General features: G+C 50.7%; 1 protein-coding gene across 4 annotated transcripts in view; it reads right to left on the bottom strand.

The window, feature by feature from the left end:
- ANKRD17 (ankyrin repeat domain 17) overlaps positions 1 to 20,141 on the bottom strand; it is a 331,682-nt gene that overhangs the window by 25,734 nt on the left and 285,807 nt on the right. For all 4 annotated transcript variants that reach the window (XM_082265183.1, XM_082265182.1, XM_082265185.1 and 1 more), the window contains 2 exons: positions 17,426 to 17,607; positions 12,620 to 12,781 (listed from right to left, as the gene is read on the bottom strand). In XM_082265183.1, coding sequence (XP_082121309.1) covers positions 12,620 to 12,781; positions 17,426 to 17,607 — 344 coding nt within the window. The remainder of the gene's footprint in view (positions 1 to 12,619; positions 12,782 to 17,425; positions 17,608 to 20,141) is intronic.

The raw sequence follows: 20,141 nt of genomic DNA, 5'->3' as shown, positions 1-20,141 counted from the left end.
AGGCAGAAGATTTTGTTAGAATATTCACAAAACCTTGTATAGACACACCTACCAGGGGCTGTCCCTATGGTCAATACCCCCAGCTAGCTTCATTCCCAATTCAGTTTGGTAGCAAGCAGTATAGAGATCCACGAACCCCAAAAGAGGGGTGGGGGGCGGCGACTGTCAGAGGACTCAGAGAAAAGAATTTTACGGTAAGTTTTTACAAAAATTCCATTTTCGCTTACGTCCTCTGACAGTCGCCGCCCACTCATACAATCGTACGTCCCAAAGCAGTGTAGATGTGAGGGGTGGGAAAACGTAACCGTCAAGAAAGGCAACGCAGCACCCAGGTCAGAGAAAAGAACCTTTTCTGAACCAGAAAGGTAAACACTGGGCAACAAGAAAGCTCATCAGGAGCGAAAACCCAGGAAAACAAAGTAAAAAGGGGGAAAAACCCCAACAGAAGGAGACAGGCCGAAAACTACCCGTCTCCCCTAAGGCACTGCCGCACTCAAAACTTTGCAGCCAAAAGAGGCATCCGCTGATACCAAGACATCAAGTTTGTAAAATCTTGTAAGGGTATGCACGGACAACCAAGTCGCCGCTTTGCACACCTGAGTCACCGACGCCTGATGGCGGAAGGCCCAAGACGCACTAATCGCTCTGGTAGAGTGTGCTGTGACAGGGAAAGGTGGAACCTGATCCCTAATTGAATAGGCCTGCACAATCATCTGCCTGATCCATTTTGAAATGGTTGCCTCAGACGCACCCTTCTGAGGTCCCTCAGGAAGGACAAAAAGACAATTCGACTTTCTGAAAGATTCAGTAGATGACAGGTAAACCCTGATCGCCGGTACCACATCCAAGGGATGCAAGGCAAACTCCTTAGGATGCTTAGGCTTCGCACACAGCGAAGGTAAGACAATGTCCTAGTTGAGATGGAAGTCCGAAACCACCTTCGGAAGAAAGGACTGATGAGGGCACAAGACCACTTTATCCCTATGAACAACCAGATAGGGGGGAGCGGCAAGACAGGGCCGCCAACTCCCACACTCAGCGAGCAGCTGTGATCGCCACCAGAAAGGCAACTTTCCGTGACAGCACCGGCAGAGGAATCTCCCGGATGTTCTCAAAGGGAGGACGTTGCAAAACGGACAGAACCAAATTCAGGTCCCAAGGAGGCAAGGGTGCCCTCCTAGGGGGAGCCAGATGACGCAACCCTTGAATGAAGGTGCGGATCAAGGAATTAGACGCCAAAGGGCGTTGAAAAAGAATGGCCAGTGCAGACAACTGGCCCTTAATAGTGGTCAGCGCAAGACGCTGCTCCACACCAGTTTGCAGGAAAGCCAACACTCTGGCAACCGAAAAGGAGCGTGGATGGAACCCCTGCGACTCGCACCATGCGAAATAAGCCTTCCAGGTAAGATAATAAATCTTTCCTGAGGAGGCCTTCCTGGCCTTGAGCAAGGTAGGAATGACCGCCGACGAGAGACCTCGGTCTTTCAGCAGCCACACCGTCAAAGCCAGCGACTGTAAAGCAGGATGGAAGATCGGCCCTTGAGACAGAAGATCCGTCTCTTAGCGGGAGCTGCCAGGGAGGCTCGACAACCAGTTGCATGATGTCCGCGTACCAAGACCGGGGCGGCCAGTCTGGGGCCACCAGAATCACCAACCTCGGTTCCGAGACCAACTTGCGAAGGAATCTGGACAACAACTGAATCAGGGGAAAGGCATAAATCAGCCGATGCACCACCAACGTGTCCGAGGCGTCTGCTAGAGGGTTGCGCATTCGTGCCACGAACCTTCCCACCTTGTTGTTGAGACGAGACATGAACAGATCCACGTCCGGGGATCCCCACTGCGCACACAGCATCTGAAACACCTCCCGGAGGGACCACTCAGCTTAGTCCAGGGTCTGGCGAGTCAGATAGCCCGCCTGCCAGTTCTCCACACCTTTGAATGTGAACTGCCGAAATCGCCGGGACCTGCGTCTCCGCCCAGGACAGAATCTCGGCCACTTCCTTGGCCGCACTTGGTGATTGCACTTGGTGGGCACTCCTGGTGCCCCCTTGGTGATTGATGTAAGCCACCGCAGTTGAGTTGTCTGTCTGCTCACGCACTGCCCCGAAGACGATCCGACCAACGGAGCCTGATTGCCCGCAGTTCCAAGACATTTATCGGCAGGGAGAATTCACCCTCCGACCAAGTGCCCTGGGCAGACAACTTGCCCAGAACTCCACACCAGCCCGACAGGCTGGCGTCCGCGGTGACCACAGTCCATAGCAACGGACAAAAGGACTTGCCTTCCTTCAGAGCCGGAGACTGGAGCCACCACAGGAGATCCGATCTGACTTGGGGGCTCAAAGAAATCCTCCTTTCCAAAGACTGAGGATGTCTGTCCCACCGGACCAGAATCTCGGCTTGAAGAGATCTTGTGTGAAACTGTGCAAATGGGATTGCCTCCAAAGCCGACACCATCAAGCCCAGGGACCGCATGCAGGTCCGAAACTAGGAAAATTTGTTGTCCCTGAGGGACTTGACCTCGTCCTGCAGGATCCGGCGCTTGTCCTCCGGAAGAAAGACCTTCGCCTGGGCGGAGTACAGAATCATTCCCAGGTAAGGGCGGTGAACAGAAGGGGACAAAGTCGACTTCTGAAAATTGATGGTCCACCCAAACTCCTGGAGCGTCTGAACGTAATCGACAGATTGCGCAACAGAGTGGCACTGGAGCTCGACCTAAATAGGAGATCGACTAGGTAACCGAGGATGGCCATCCCCTGTACCCGCAACAGGGCTAGAACAGGAGCCAAAACTTTGGTAAAAACCCTTGGAGCCTAAGCGAGGCCGAAAGGCAACGGCACAAACTGATAGTGCTCCTCCACTATTGTGAATCGGAGGTACCTCTGATGATCCTCGTAAATAGGGATGTGTAGATGCGCATCCTTGAGTTCGATGGACACCAGGAAATCTCCTGGACTCAGGGATGCCACCACCGACCGGAGGGACTCCATTCGGAACTTCTGAACCCGCACAAAACTGTTTAGAAAATTTAAGTACAGAATCGGACGCACCTTGCCCTTCTTTCTGGGCACTGTGAACAGATTCGAGTAAAAACCCCGAAATCTGTCCCGCTGTGGAACTGGGACAACCAACCCTTGGGCGAGGAGATCCTGAACCGCCCGATGGAGATCTCAGAAACGATCGGGGGTTAAATGAAGATTTGAGGGAAAGAATCTCTGCTGGGCACGATCGAAACTCGATCTTGTACCCTGACCAAATGAGTTCTTGAACCCACCTGTCCTGAATCTTGGCCAGCCAAGGTTCTGGAAAATAACGCAGACGTCCCCCCACCCCTGAAACGGGTGAGGGCGCCCCTTCTGGTCGAGGCGGTCTGAGCCGCTGTGCCAGCGTGGGCAGCTTTTGACTTGCCCGCCCAAGGCTTCTTCTGGCCACTAGAGGCCTTGAAGGACTTACCTTTGCCTTGAAGGCACGAAAGGACCCCTGGTTAGGTTTAAAGGAGGGACCCCGCTTGCCGCGGAATGATTTTCCCCTGGACACCTGGGGCAACAGAGTGCTCTTGCCCCCCATGATCCCCTTGACCAGTTCATCCAGAGAGTCCCCAAAAAGACGACTCCCCGCATAAGGGATGTCAGACACTGTCTTCTTGGAAGATTGGTCGGCTGACCTGCTTTATAACCAATCGCAACTGTGACTGCTAAAAGTCGTGCGACTAAAGGGGCCTCATCCAAGGCCGCGCCACACAGGTATAAAACCGCCTGACCCATTTGATCCGCCATCTCCAGAGCAGGAGAGGCGGCGTCAGCAATCAAGAGTGCGCTTAAGCGCCTTGGCCCACTCCACAACAGCCTGAGAGACCATTACCAAAGCGAACACGGGTTTCAGCAAGGAACCCGCTGCCAAATAGATGTGGCGGGAAAGAGTTCCCACCCACCTATCCGGCGGGTCTTTAAACACTGGAGAATCCTCCGCGGCATTAGAGTGGCCTTATTTAACCTAGACACAGTGTGGTCCACCTTAGGAGCCACAGTCCAGCAAGAATCTTAAGGATCCGCAAAGGGATAACTGTACTGAAATCTCTTTGGCACCACAAAATTACGTTTTAAATGACGCCATTGTTCATTCACGGTTTCGTGAAACTCTGCGGGACAAGGAGGTATAGGCTCCCTCCGAGGAGGGGTCAAATGTCGCACACCTTGAATGAAGGTGCGAATTAAGGAATGAGACACCACAGGGCGCTGAAACAGAACAGCCAGTGCAGATACCTGGCCCTTAATCGTGGCCAGCGCCAGGCGCTGGTCCACACCAGTCTGAAGGAAAGCCAACACTCTCGTCACCGAGTATGAGCGAGGAGAAAACCCCCTGGACTCACACCAGGCAAAATAGGGTTTCCAGGTATGGTAATAAATTTTACCAGACGAGGCTTTCCTAGCCTTGATTAAAGTAGGAATGACCTCTGGGGAGAGACCCCTGTCCCTCAGGACCTGGCTTTCAACAGCCAGGCCATTAAAGCCAGCGACTGTAAAGCAGGATGGAAGATCGGTCCCTGAGACAGTAGATCTTCCCGCAGTGGCAGCCGCCAAGGAGGCTCGACTGCTAGGTGAACGATGTCCGCGTACCAGGACCGGCGTGGCCAGTCCGGTGCCACCAGAATCACCAAGTTCGGTTCCGAGGCCAAACTGCGAAGGAACCTGGACAACAACTGAATCGGCGGAAAGGCGTACATCAGACGATACTGATGCCACGGGGCCACCAACGCATCCGAAGCGTCCGCCCGAGGATCGCGTGTTCTTGCCACGAACCTTTCCACCTTGTGGTTTAGCCGAAACGCGAACAGATCCACATCTGGGAATCCCCACTTCACACACAGCATTTGGAAGACCTTCGGGTGTAGGGACCATTCCCCCTGGCAGGGCCGGCCTTAGGGGTGTGCGAGCCGTGCGGCCGCACAGGGCGCCATGGGCAACAAGGGCGCCGTGCGGCCATCACAGCTCGCAGAAGATCAGGCACAGCGGGAGGTAAGCGGTGACCGCGGCCTGGACAGGGTTAACACAGGCCGCGGCAGCCGCTTACCTCCCGCTGTGCCTCGGTCACCTCACCTACTGCAGTGCTGTGCTGACAGTCTGAGGCGAGCTGTGTATCACACACAGCTCAGCCTCCGATCCACCACGGTGACATCCCTCCTCCCTGCAGGGATCGTCCGCTCCTCCTCGCCCGCCCTTCTCCTCCTCCTCCTACCCCGCCAACACTCCCCGGGGATGTGTGGGCGGGAAGTTTAAAGAAAAAAAAAAAAGCTGCAGAGCAGACATCGTGAAGTGAGGTCTCCTTAAAAAAACGTAAGGGGGGTCTCTGATGTGGGGGGCTCTGTGTGACGGGGGCTCTCTGATGTGGGGGGCTGTCTCTGATGTGGGGGGGGCTTTTTGTGGGGGGGCTCTGATGTAAGGGGGCTTTTTGTGGGGGTCTGTGATGTAAGGGGGCTCTCTAATGTGGGGGGCTCTGTGTGAGGGGGGCTCTCTCTGATGTGGGGGGGGGGCTCTGATGTAAGGGGGCTTTTTGTGGGGGGGCTCTGATGTAAGGGGGCTTTTTGTGGGGGGTCTGTGATGTAAGGGGGCTCTCTAATAAGGGGGGCTCTCTGATTTGGGGGGCTCTGTGTGAGGGGGGCTCTCTGATGTGGGGGGGCTCTGATGTAAGGGGGCTTTTTGTGGGGGGGGGGGCTCTGATGTAAGGGGGCTTTTTGTGGGGGGGGGGGGCTCTGATGTAAGGGGGCTTTTTGTGGGGGGTCTGTGATGCAAGGGGGCTCTCTAATAAGGGGGGCTCTCTGATGTGGGGGGGGGGCTCTGATGTAAGGGGGCTTTTTGTGGGGGGGGGGCTCTGATGTAAGGGGGCTTTTTGTGGGGGGGGGTCTGTGATAAGGGGGGCTCTCTGGTGTGAGGGGGGGCTCTGATATAAGGGGGCCATTTGTGGGGGGTCTGTGATGTAAGGGGGCTCTCTGATGTGGGGGGGGGGGGCTCTGATATAAGGGGCTTTTTGTGGGGGGTCTGTGATGTAAGGGGGCTCTCTGATAAGGGGGGCTCTCTGATGTGGGGGGGGCTCTGATGTAAGGGGGCTTTGTGTGGGGTTCTGTGATGTAAGGGGGCTCTCTGATGTAAGGGGGGGCTTTGTGTGGGGGGTCTCTGATGTGTGGTGGGCTTTGTGTGGGGGGTCTCTGATGTGAGGGGGGATTTGTATGGGGGGTCTCTGATGTGAGGGGGGATTTGTGTGGGGGGGTCTCTGATGTGTGTGGGGGGGGTCTCTGATGTAAGGGGGCTCCGTGTGTGGGGTCTCTGTGAGGGGGGTTTTGTGTGGGGGGTCTCTGATGTGAGGGGGGTTTTGTGTGGGGGGGGTCTCTGATGTGAGGGGGGTTTGTGTGGGGGGTCTCTGATGTGAGGGGGATCTCTTATGTTAGGGGGGCTTTGTGTGGGGGGGTCTCTGATGTAAGGGGGCTTTGTGTGGGGGGTCTCTGATGAAAGGGGGGTCTCTGATGTAAGGGGGGCTTTGTGTGGGGGGTCTCTGATGAAAGGGGGGTCTCTGATGTAAGGGGGGCTTTGTGTGGGGGGTCTCTGATGAAAGGGGGCTCTGTGTGTGGGGTCCCTGATGTAAGGGGGGCTAAGTTATTAGTGATCATAAAAAAGAAGTCAAACAAAGTGCAAAAAAGGTGCAAGAAAATGGGGGCGCCACAGGATCAGCTCGCACAGGGCGCCTGAACACCTAAGGCCGGCCCTGCCCCCTGGTCCAGGGTCTGGCGGCTCAGATAGTCGGCCTGCCAATTCTCCACACCCGGAATATGAACTGCCGATATTGCTGGGACATGAGTCTCGGCCCAAGACAGAATGTCGGTCACCTCTCGGGCACTCCTGGTGCACCCTTGGTGGTTGATGTAAGCCACCGCGGTAGCATTGTCCATCTGTACCCAAACAGGATGGCCCCGAAGTCGATCCGACCACTGGAGGAGACAGAGTTTGATCGCTCTCAGTTCCAATATGTTGATCGGAAGAGAGGATTCCTCCTCCGACCAAGTGCCCTGGGCAGACAGGTTGCCCAGAACTCCAACCCAGCCCGACAGGCTGGCATTCGTGGTAATTACTGTCCACAGTAACGGACGGAAGGACTTTCCGTCCGACACAGCTGGGGACTGAAGCCACCACAGAAGATCCCTTCTGGTCTGGCGACTCAACGAGACCCTCAGATCCAAGGACTGAGGAAGTCTGTCCCACCTGGCCAGAATCTCCGCTTGGAGAGATCGAGTGTGAAACTGAGCAAATTGGATCGCCTCGAAGGCTGAAACCATTAACCCCAGGCACTGCCTACAGGTCCTGAACAACGAGGATTGGTTGTCCCTAAAGGACCTGACCTCGTTTTGAATGGTCCGGAGCTTGTCCTCCGGCAGGAAAACCTTCGCTTGAGCGGAGTCCAGAACCATTCCCAGATAGGGAAGGCAAACCGAACTCCTGAAGCGTCTGCACCGTAGTGGACAGATCGCACATCAGGCTCTGACTGGCACTCGATCTTAACAGGAGATCGTCCAGATATCCCAAGACTGCAATGCCCTGTGCCCTCAACAGGCCCAGAACAGGTGCCAGCACTTTGGTAAAGACCCTTGGAGCCGGAGCGAGACCGAACGGTAACGCTACAAACTGATAATGGTCCTCCGCAATGGCGAACCGGAGGTACCTCTGAATGACCCTCGAAAATGGGAATGGGTAGATACGCATCCTTCAGGTCAATAGAGGCCAGGAATTCCCCTGGACTCAGGGAGGCCACCACTGAGCGGAGGGATTCCATGCGGAACTTCCGAACGCGCACAAAGCGATTCAGAGCTTTTAAGTCCAGGATTGGACGTACCTTGCCCTCCTTTCTGGGCACAGTCAACAGATTGGAGTAAAACCCCCAAAACCTGTCCCGATGAGGCATCGGGACAATCACCCCCTGGGCCAGGAGATCCTGCACCGCTTGATGCAGGTCCTGTAAACGCCCTGGGGTCAACTGAAGATTTGAGGGAAAAAATCTGTCCGCCGGCCGTGAAAGGAATTCGATCTTGTATCCTGATCAAATGATTTCCTGAACCCACCTGTCCGGAATACGGAGCAGCCAAGGTTGGAGGAAAGCGCGCAAACGTCCCCCACCCCTGAAACGGGCGAGGGTGTCCCTTCAGGCAGAGGCGGGCTGAGCCGCCGTACCGGTATGGCCGGACTTTTGCTTACCCGCCCAGGGCTTCTTCTGGCCACCTTGGCCCTTGAAAGGTTTGCCCTTGAATTGCGACTTAAAGGCATGAAAGGACCCCTAAGTGGGCCTAAAGGCGGGACCCCGCTTGCCGCGAAAAGACTTGTTCTTCGGATTCTGGGGCAGCAGAGTGCTTTTGCCCCCAGTGACCCCTTTTACCAAGGTATCCAAAGCCTCGCCAAAAAGGCGAGACCCAGCATAAGGAAAGTCAGCCACTGCTTTCCGAGACGTCTGGTCAGCCGACCAGCTCTTCAGCCAGATCAGTCGACGGTTAAGTACCGCAACACTAGACAGGCATGCAGCTAAAGGGGCCTCATTTAAGGCCGCGTCGCACAAAAACATGACCCCTTGATGAATTTGGTCCACCATTTCCAGCGTAGCCGGTGGAGCAGAATCAGACAGCAGAGTGCGTCTAAGCACCTTAGTCCAGTCCGCCACCGCCTGAGCCACCATGACAGAAGCGAAAATAGGTTTGAGCATAGAGCCTGCCACCGTATAGGCATGGCGGGCCAAAGACTCCAACCTCCTGTCGGTAGGATCCCGGAACACCGGGGAATCCTTAGTGGGAACCAAGGTAGCCTTGTTTAACACAGCCACAGCGTGATCCACCTGGGGAGCCACGCACCAGCGTGCATCCGTAGAAGGCGCAAAGGGGTAAAGCAGTTTAAACCAACTAGGCACCGTGAAGGGGCGTTTTAAACTGCGCCATTGTTCATTCACAGTGTGATGAAACTCAGCGAGGCAGGGGAAAACCTGCGCTGACTTGCGGGTCCTATGTGTCCCAAAAGAGGACACAATGGCCGGAGGAGTGGGCTCATCCTCCAGATGTAGTGTTTCTTTAACAGAAGAAATCAGCTCATCCATGAGAGCGTGTTCTTCAGGCGACCCCGTGGGAGACACATCAACCACCCCTACCTCCGCCTCCCCCTCAGACCCCAAAGAGTCCAGGGACGAGCGAGACCCTGAAAAGGGCACGCCAGCCACATCACCATCTGAATCAAAGGAGAGAGATAATCTGGGCCTTTTCCTAGCAGCACGTTCAGCCATCAGCACCTCCATTTTTGACACCAAAGACGCCACTACAGCGGCCAAATTAGGTATAAGTGGGGGTTCAGCAGAACTGGGGTCCCCCACCAAGGCTGGAGGGAATTTGCTGTTTCCCGAGAATCCATTGCCAAACAATGAGTGAAAAAGTACTGGCCCTTTAAAACCGCTGCGGATAGCGCAGCCCACCACTATAAGCACTGTGTACACAGACCCTCAAAAAGGGACAAAACTGAGCCAGGAAGGATAGCACAGAGAGATATGGAAGAGGCAGTCTGCAGAGCCCCACAGAGTGTTACCACACCGATCGCTGCTCCAGAGGAAAAGGAAGTGAGGTCACCAGAGGCTGAACTATATGCTGCAAGGCCCAGGGAAAATGGCAGCCCATAGAAGTGAATGGAAGGCTTCGGCAAGATGGCCGCCGACATGTGCTCGGAGCGATCGATCTGCCAGACACAAGATGGCGCAGGTTGGCGCCAAAAACACTACATAGCAAGCATTGCAAAAGCCCATAGTAAAGCCAGCATGCTGCCCACAACCAAAATGGCGGACTGCGCGGTTCTCAGCCTCAGCGGTCGCCTCACACATGTCTGCATATCCCAAAAACACTAGCAAGTGACACAGGAGAGGGGCCCCCACCCACACAGCGCTCAGCAGTGAATTAAAGAGGACCCCCGCAGGGATCGCATCAGGGAGCCCCACAAATGCACAGACATGAGGGGAACACACAGCAACACAGGACTGCCACCCCAGACAGAGGCCCCCACACAGAAAAGTACTTACCCGTACCGGATGGCGTGGGGTGCCTCCATTAACGGAAAGCCTCTGTCCTCAGATGACAGGAAATGCCGTCAGCCAGAAACGCAGGACACTGCAGCACAGGACTGCAGAAACGTCCAGTGAGGTACCCACCTCACAGGCTGCATCCCTGCTGCGAGCAGGGATGGGTCGTTCATAGCGCCAGGGCGAACCATAGCCGAACGCTCGATGGCGGGCTGGGGATCCATCTGACCCTCTGCCCTGGTGAGCCAGGGCGGCCAGTCTGATTCCCAGCTCCGCATGATCCATCCTTATCCGAAGATCCACTAATCTAAAGCTGACAAAATAACAGCTAGTAAAGAAAAAACTGACATTTTAAAATAAAAATCAAAAGAAAAAGATTAGAAGGCTGAGACTGTAACCCCAGCACAGGGAAGCCTGACTACTCCTGACGCTAGGCAGAGGCAAACTGAGTTGGGGTGGCTTAATGCAGGGGGGGTATTGACCAGTGGGACAGCCCCCATGGTGTGCTATGCTTACCTGTCCTCCCTGGACAGGTAAGTGTCTATATATTAAAAGCAATCAGCTACAGTATTTGTAGCTGCTGACTTTAAATTGGTTTCCCTCAGCTGGATCACCCAAATCTTGCATGAATGTAAAAATCTCAGCTGAAAGGCCAGAGGATCCAGCTACACCTGACTGCGCTAACAAGGACAGCAACACGATTCCAGGTTTCAGAACTCGGCACCTCAGGCACATTGCAAGCACTAGAGCCATAAGTACAGTGTGATATAGAGGCATCCAGTACAGTGGGACTGTCCCCATGTCTAAAGTCATGGTACTGTGTGGTGGTAAAGCAATGCAAAACCCAGGGTAAGAGGTGAGGCAAAACGTACGAATGAAACCAGGTGAGGGATGAATGGCTAGAAGTGACCAGAACTCACTGTAGGTTGGCAACAAAAACAGATTGAAGTTCCACGTGGTGCTTTGCAAGTAGAAACAGTAGCAAGAAGAAGCTTCTTTGATGCTGTATGGTAGAAATAGAGCATTAAGCTGTATGACAATGCACTCAGCAGATCAAACAGCATTATGCCCTTTGGAGGCAAAACCCCCAGGAAGCAGAACATTTTAAAAAGCATTCAGCTACCTATGCAACTGGGGCAAGCTCCCAATGCTTCACCCGATTGGTTTATTCACAAAGTGAGTCTTTAGAAACAAGGCAAGCGCTGAGATAATGCCAGGGGCTCTCTGCTAGGCTGAGAAATGCCACGCCAGACAGGCAATCCATCTAGACAAAATTCAAACAGGAAAGTCTGGATTGAGAAAGACCAGTCCTGAAGAGTAAGAAATGGGGCTAGCAAAAACAGATTTGTCTTCCACTCAGCAGAGCGAAGGCCTCATGCACACTGGACGTTTATGGAGCTGCTGTTAGCAGCGTCAGACGTTTTTTTTTGCAGCTGCAGAACGCCCATCCATGTTATTCTATGGCCTCATGTGCACACAGAGCTTTTAGGAGCTCCAAGTGGCATAGGCGTGTTACAGCTCCAAAAAAAACCCAGGAACTGTGCGTTCTGGAGCTGCAGCGTCAAGCTGTAAAAACGTCTGACGCTGCTAAAGGCTGAATAACGTTGCTTAACGTGCGTTAAGCCACGTTATACATTTTTTTTTCTTCCATTCAAAATCAATGGTTCCCTATGGGAGCCTATTGATTTGAATGGAAGTCGCACCGCAAGTCGGATCAGGGTGATCCGACTTGCGCTGTGAGAATCTTGAGGGGGAACTCCACGCCAAAATGGGGAAAAAAACGGCGTGGGGTTCCCCCCCAGGTTCCAAACCAGGCCCTTCGATGACATCTGGCGGCCACGCCCCTAATGGCTATATATTAAGCTGCAGAGACCGGCATAATCGCCGGAGACGTCGTCGGAGGAGGACCGGAGGAAGAAGAAGAGCCGACAGCAAAAGAGCAGAAGACCGGAGAGGAGAAGACAAGACAAGAAGAGCTGACAGCAAAAGAGCAGAAGACCGGAGAGGAGAAGACAAGAAGAGAGGACAGCAAAAGAGCAGGAGACCGGAGAGGGAGAAGACGGGATGAAGATTTTTAATAAACTTTCCAAAACGTCTCCTGTCGTTATTTACACACACTGCCTTTTATGGGGTGAATGGGTAGGGGTACAGTGTACCCCATACCCTTAGGTAGGGGGTCCGGGATCTGGGGGGCCCCCTTGTTAAAGGGAGCTTCCAGATTCCGATGAGCCCCCTGCCCGCAGACCCCCACAACCACCGGCCAGGGTTGTGGGGATGAGGCCCTTGTCCTCATCAACATGGGGGCAAGGTGCTTTGAGGTGGGGGGTGCAGAGCCCCCCCTGCCCCAAAGCACCCACACCCCCCCCCCATGTTGAGGGCGTGTGGCCTGGTATGGTCCTGGGGGGGGTGGGGCCGCTCGCTCATACATTGAATACATTGAAAAAGCATCCCTAAGGCTACTGAATAACGCTAACCCAGTTTTGTTTTTTCAGTACTTACACAGAAAATACATCCCATTATGAATTTTACTTACTGTTTGAGGGCCATTCTCTGTTGAGTTTGAAACCATTTTTATAAGTGAATTCCAAGATGGATCAGCAGCATGAGGTCCATTGTATATTGTTCCCCCAGTACCATCTGGCATTGGCGCTACAGGAGGAATCATTGCATTTCCATACATTGAGAATGGCATACCCTGTAAAAAAGAAAAAAATAATATATATATTTAGGATTTTCTGAGAGTCCATTCAGAAACACAGGAAGTCTATCACCTTTGGAATATACTTCTTCCTACAGGATTGGACACTGCCAAACACTGTAGGCCAGCTGACAACCACTCCTAACAGCGTGCCCCAACCTTGTAGCAAGGCAACACCGAACATGACCATAAAAACAGAGGAGAAACCCCTGTCCCACAATGGATTCCAAAGAAAAGGTTTAATGGTTAAAAAAAAAAAAAAAAATCCTATTTTCTTTCTTGTCCATTGAGGGACACAGGAATTCAATCCCTTTGGAATGTCCAAAAGCAGTCCAACACTGTAAACAATCGTCAAAAGGTCCAATGTAACAGTAATAAAAAAGATTGCCTGCAACTCAAGAGCCACCTGAAGAACCTTATGTTTAAACCTTGCATGAGATAAAGGCAAAACCCCCACCTGGTGGAAAAACAAAAGACCGCTTTGCAACCCCGTACTGGGAAACATGCTTGATGTCGAAAAGAAGGATGACCAAACCAGTCTTAAGACGAGGCTTGGAAGCTAGTTTACTTGAACCACTTAGAAAGGTGGAATAAGAACTGAGTCACCTATACAGTATCCATCCTAGAAGACCAAAGTCTGTAGATGAAAGATATGACATGCGCATTAACCTTAGTCAAAGAAAGAGAAGCTACTTACAGAGAACTAGAATCAAACAGAGGGTCCGAGGAATGATGGCCTGCTAGAGGAGATTAGAAACTACCCTAAGTCCGGTGGTTTACACTAGGGATGCACCGAAATGAAAATTTTGGGCCGAAACCGAAAATGCAGGATGCCCTTGGCCGAAAACCGAAACCAAAAATGACTTTTTCCCCCAAAAAAATTTAAAATGGATAGAACAGGGGCATACACCAAAAACAGGCAGCGACGTACACCTGTCGCTGCCACCCTGTCACAGTATATGTACTGTGATGGGTTGGCAAGAGGTTAATTTAATTACCAATGGTATTTGCATTATGCAGCATGAGGGGGTTAATGTATTGTCACTGCTGGTCACTCATCTATTAGTGACCGACCAGTGGCAGGTAATTAACCCCTTTGTGCTGCATTAGTGCAACCAGTGTCAGTGCAACCAGTGTTAATTAACACTGATACTGGTTGCACTAATGCAGCACAAAGGGGTTAATTAACTGCCACTGGTCGGTCACTAATGCATCAGTGACCAGCAGTGACAATATATTAACCCCCTCATGCTTCATAATACAAAAACCATTGGTAAGCTGCCTCAGCTCTCCCCACCCCCCCGCCTCAGCATCCCCCTCGGCAGTACACCCCCCCCCCCCTCTGGCTCAGCGTCCCTCCTCGGGTGTCCTTCATTCAAAAGTCCCGCCTCTGGCCGGCGGCCCGCCTCCCGGTGATGTCACTACTACGATCTGTGTTGAATGAAGTGACATACCGGGCGGGAGGGCGGGGCGAGCGTCCGCTATAGATAGAACTATGTGATCCATCCCTGTCAGCTGAGCGGGACTGTGTGTGAATGAGAAGTTACCTGACACCGGGCGGGGGGAGCGGCCGCTTATAACTAGAACTATGTGAGCCTTCACTGTCAGCGGAGATACATGCCTGACAGTGAAGTGAAGCTCACATAGTTATAGTTATTAGCGGCCGCTACCCCCGTCCCCCCGCCCGGTGTCAGGTCACTTCTCATTCACACATAGTCGCGCTGAGCTGACAGGGATGGATCACATAGTTCTAGTATCTATAGCGGCCGCTCGCCCCGCCCCCCTCCCCCGCCTGGTATGTCCATTCATGCCCACATCTAGTAGTAGGGACGTCATTGAGAGGCAGGCGGCCGGCCAGAGGGGGGCGGCCGGCCAGAGGCGGGCGGCCGGCCAGAGGCGGGCGGCCGGACAGAGGCGGGCGGCCGGACAGAGGCGGGACTTTTAAAACCTGCCCTGCGCCCTCCTCCTTCCTCACGGCGGCCATTATTTTCGGCAATGTTAACCCATTATCGGCCGAAATGGGATAGGCTCATTTTCGGCCGATAATTTCGGTGCATCCCTAGTTTAGACCTCAATATACAGGATCCAATTTACAGGCCCAAAAGGAAATGGGGTTCTAGGCATTAAACTGAAGTCACACCCTCACAGAGGTTCCTAAGGCGGCAGAGAGAACCAAACTTTGATCCCATAGGGTCACAAAGGGCAATTATCAGAAGCTACATGGAAAGGTCTTAAGCAAACGGAAGGGTTAACATTCTATGGGAGTTCAGACTTGATAGTTCTGAGAGCTGAGCTCTAGCCCAACCTATTTACAAGAAAGGAAGACACCTCAGAGCCAAAGTCCCGTGTCAGACCTTGCTGGAATATTCTCCTTGTAACAATCTGTTAAAGTCCACAAAGCAACAGTAGGAAGTTGACCCCCCAAGGGTCGTTTCTTCAACATCCAGCATTGTAGAAGAAGCCACACGTCTTGAAACTCCAGGATGTAGACCAGGAGATAGGACTTCCCCTGATTCTAGAGCTGGAAAACTGGTCTGCTCAGAAACTGACAACTTGACTCAAAACAAGAGCATATAGTGCTCATACAGTCTAGGAAGGCTTTGAAGTAAAGGAGCTGCCTCAGAGGACCAACCACAGACCTGCAACTTTCATGCAACCATGAGTGAGTGGCAACACCTGGACTGAAGGACAGGCGAGGTGATGAGGATTCAAGCATCAAATTACATTCAGGATTCAACTGAATGAACCAGGAAGAAAGGCCGGGCGGAAGAGGTCAGCCTACAGCGGTGACCGATCGCCACTGGAGGGCTTTGTTCTGAAGTATTTCATAATTCAAAATTCACAAGACACATTTCATAGTATGCAATGCATACTAGTACAATATGTAATTGCCTTCCAGGTGTTTTTTTTATTTTTTTCACCACAGTGCACTGAACATATGTTCTGACAAAAGACCAATACGGAAGACAAGCTGGGATGCTTCCGGCAGGCCATCAAAGCTCCAGCCATTTGCTCCACACTATCAATGAAGAAACCACTGTCACAGTGGAGACATATCTTAAGGAGATTCTGACTATTTTATTATGGTTTACAAATGAAAGTTACAGTCATAATAAAGCAAAAGGGCAGGGCCTAGCAGCAAGAGCTTAGTGTTAAAGAGGAATTCAAACTACTCATTGGTAGGAACTCTGAATGCAGAATGTTCCTCCCATTATGGCGGGCTACTGCTTGTTAAAACCCCTTCCAAGTGACAAGTCTAGTAAAGGCTTAGGCAATGTCAAGGGCATGTCAGTGTTTCCAAACCTCACAGAGGAAGACTTTAAAGAGTGGGTGCACTGGGAAGATGCTCTGTGGGGATTAGGTGTTATCAATCCTCACTGAAAATGGGTGAATTGTGAAGGTCCTTGCAATTGCAGGGGCTCAGACAAACCAGTGAGTGGGGATAGCAAGTTAAAGCGGAGTTCCACCCAAAAGTGGAACTTCCGCTTTCGGGAGTCCTGACCCCCTGACATGCCACATTTGGCATGTCATTTTTTTGGGGGGGGGAGCGGGTACCTAGTTTTGACAGGTACCTGCTCCCACTTCCGCTCGGAGCGCTGCGGCGCCCTGAACGGAAGTTCTCCTCTCCCCCTCCCTCCCTGCAATCTTCTGGGACACGTCAGAGGTCCCAGAAGATTGCCGGCCAATCACGACGCGCAGCGCGACTCACGCATGCGCAGTGGGTACCCGGCTGTGAAGCCGTAAACTATTACAGCCGGGTGTCCACAGCAGTGATGCCGGCGCCGAGGGAGAGGATCGAGGCTTCGGGCGGCCGCATCGCTGGACCGTTGGACAGGTGAGTGAATGGCTGGAACTCCGCTTTAATGCTTCAACTTCAGAGTAGTGTGCACAGCATCAATGACATTAGAGACCGCATCTTTCAATTCTGAAGTAATAGTGGTAGTCTGACCAAGGCACGGTTCGCACTGCTGTGACTTGAGACCCCAAGTCGCATGACATGTGAAATCCCATTTTTGTCAATGAGAGCAGTCTTAATTCGCACTACTGAAGTCGCTCCGGCTTTAGAAAAGGTTTCTGTACTACTTCAAGCCAACTTATATCAGACTTGTGCCTAAAGACTAATTGAGGTCACCTCCAAGTTGGATCCTCATCTATACTGATGCGGTTTGAATCTGACTTTACAGGATTACCCAGGCATTCCCTGAAAGTTGCATCAAAGTAGTACTCAAGTCGCCACAAAGTTGCACGACTTTCAGGTTACAGTAGTGTAAACCGAGCCTCAAGGATAACCTGGTCAGACAGATTGGAGAGAAACCGGTCGCTTCCAGGCTATCCCTGCGACACTCACTCCAGGCCTGAATAAGGCATTCTAAAGTCAGACAGATGCAATCAGCGACCAGCTTTAGCAGCAAAGTCCTCCTAGGAACCCGACAAAAAAAACAGGTATGCTGGTAGTAGGAAATGTTATCATGGGCTAGCCTGCAACATTTATTTTTGCCAGTATCCAATCATCCTGCAGGTGGAAGTATAACCAGACATAATAGATTTCCTGTGTCCCCCAAAGGATGAGAAAGATAAATGTGGTACTACACATAAAAACACCAAAGCATTACAAAGTTATAATGTAGATAAAAATTTTACCCCAACTTTTGGAAAGTCCATGTAGCCTGCAGGTACATGTTGATGGAATGCTCCAGAAGCAGGTACAATGCCAGATGTATCTCTCTCCATTCCTTGATGCTGCGAAAACACTCCTGGATCAGACATGGGCCTATGCATTATGTGATTACCCATGCCTGTGTGGCACCAGTCTGACACTTTATCTATAAAAGACAAAAAAAAAAAAAAAAAGAAGATAAGGACTGTTATAAAAGTAAATGACTGCCTAGCATCAGAGAGGGAAAAAAAAACCCCCCAAAAACTACCTTTAGTAGCAGTCTCTCCAAGGGGCCCTACTTACCAAGTAAAATAACAGTGCTTCACTTTCCTAAAGTCAATTTTATACTTCTACATAAGCCCATAAATTGCATGCAGTGACACCAAATCTGATTCTAAAAATCATAAAACCTAGCTGAAACAAAGCCAATTACCTTATAACAGGCTTTTTCAACCAAGGTGTTTCTTTATCATAATCATGATAATTCTTTAATCCTACAGGTGCATTGGCAAAATGCCTAAAAATTGGCAGAAAACCGTATAAAATTAAGGAGGTGGGACAGAGTCTGCCTTTTAGTTAGACAATGCCACATGTTTTCATTGTACACCAATACAACCTTCTAGTCACTGGCATCCCAACAACCAATGATGTCACTGGTTGAGGAGTACTACTTCATATTCCCATTGCACAAGTTCCTGGAGAAAGCTCTAGAATTTTGGGTGCTGTAGCAACCACCAGCAGGAGACTGGTTTAGAGAGCCACCCCTGTGCTGACAAAGTTGGTCAGGGGAGGAGCAAGCAAGGATGCTGTGTAAGTGCCCAATGTTAAAGGTATTTGCCAGCACACCACAGAGCGGTCAAATGGTGCATATCAGTGTGAAAGGGGCCTAAATGATACAAAAAAAAAAAAAAAAAAAATCATGGTATCAAATTTGTGAAATGCAAGTACATGTGTTTATTCCACACCAGGAATAAACTGTTCATACTTCTGTGGTTACTTGTATCATGCCATGGACAAAAGCAAATCATTACTCAATCCTAGCATAAGTAATAATCATATAGTAGTACAAGCCTAAAATGGCCATAACTGCTAGGCTGTCTTCGCTGTAGTGCATCTATGGGCAGTAGAGCCGTAGGCATATACTCTGATGGCACATGCCTATAAATCAGTAACCAACTACTTTACTGGAAAAAGAGGAAATTATTAGCAATCATTGGAGGGGAGTAGCAGGAGACTCTGTTGTTGCTGCAGTAGTATTACTACAGGTGCATCTAAAAAAAAATTAGAATATCAAAAAGTTAATTTTAGTAATTTAATTCAAAAAGTGAAACTCCTATATTATAAAGATTTATTACACACAGGTGTATTTTTCAAGCATTTCTTTCTTTAAAATTTTGAGTATTATGGTTTACAGCTAGTAAAAACCCAGAATTCAGTATCTCAGAAAGTTATATTGGGAAAAGTTCAATATTGTAGACTCATGATGTCACACTCCAACCAACTAAATAACTCAATGTGATGTGTAGCGCATCTATATAAACTTTAGGAGTTTCACTTTTTGAATTGAATTACTGAAATTAACTTTTTAACGATATTCGTGTTTTGTGATGCACCTGTATATGAACTACAGCAATAGCTCAAAGACTGCTAAAGAAGCTTACACATGTGTTGCAATTTTATGAGGTGGAAAAATGTACCTCTTCAAAAGACCATACTGATTAGGAATAATGGAAAAATGAAAAGTAGAATGAAAAGTGTGAGGACATGTCATGTATACATAACAGGAAATGAGTCACTGTGGGAGTATACATTGTCAAGCTGTTTTTTTTTGTTTTTTTTTAAATCACTAGTTTATTCTACTTAAATTATTTTTGCTGCTGTAGCATGGTAAAACTTTCAGATACTGCCATGGGGAAAAACTGGATTTGTGACTTACCATAAAATCCTTTTCTCTGAAGTTCATTGACAGACGCGGCTCCATATTCTTCTTGACCATTGGGTTATGCTGCCCCCTACAGGAGTAGGACACTAGGCAGGAAAAGGCTTTACCACGCCTATGGGGCAGTCCCTTCAGGCATACACCCACTCTGCTATAGCCTTCAGGTTTGTTGCAAGCAGTGTTTAGAAGAAAACAACCCCATCCCACTCATAATTAGAGGGGCGGGTACTGCATCTGTCAATGAACTTAAGAGAAAAGGATTTTGCGGTAAGTCAAAAATCCAGTTTCCTCTTAAGTTCATTGACAGATGCAGCTCCATATTCTTCTTCACCATTGGGACATCCAAAAGCAGTATTTGCATGAGGGGTGGGAAAAACATGCACAGAAAGAACGTAATTCCCCCAAAGGTTAAACTTAGCCAACCAGGTAACATGGAGCTCAACCAGGAACAACTGGAGCTCACCAAGAAACTCTTTTAGACAGCAGACAGCAAAACCTTGCGGCCAAAAGAGGCATCCGAGGATGCCAACACATCTACCTTGCAGAATTTCGTGAACATGTGCACTGACGACCAAGTTGCCTTGCAAACTTGCATTACTGACGCCTGATGGCCAAAAGACCAAGAGGCACTCAGCGCCCTAGTAGAATGCGCCTTCACAGGGAAAGGAGGAACCCGACCCTTCAGTGAATAAGCCTTTACCACCGTCTGCCTGATCCATCTGGATATGGCTGTAGCAGACGCAGCCAATCCCTTTCGAGGT

The sequence above is a fragment of the Pelophylax lessonae genome (genome assembly GCF_965119305.1).
Source record: "Pelophylax lessonae genome assembly, chromosome: 1".
NCBI lineage: Eukaryota > Metazoa > Chordata > Amphibia > Anura > Ranidae > Pelophylax > Pelophylax lessonae.
This window is presented reverse-complemented; position numbering and strand designations above follow the sequence as displayed.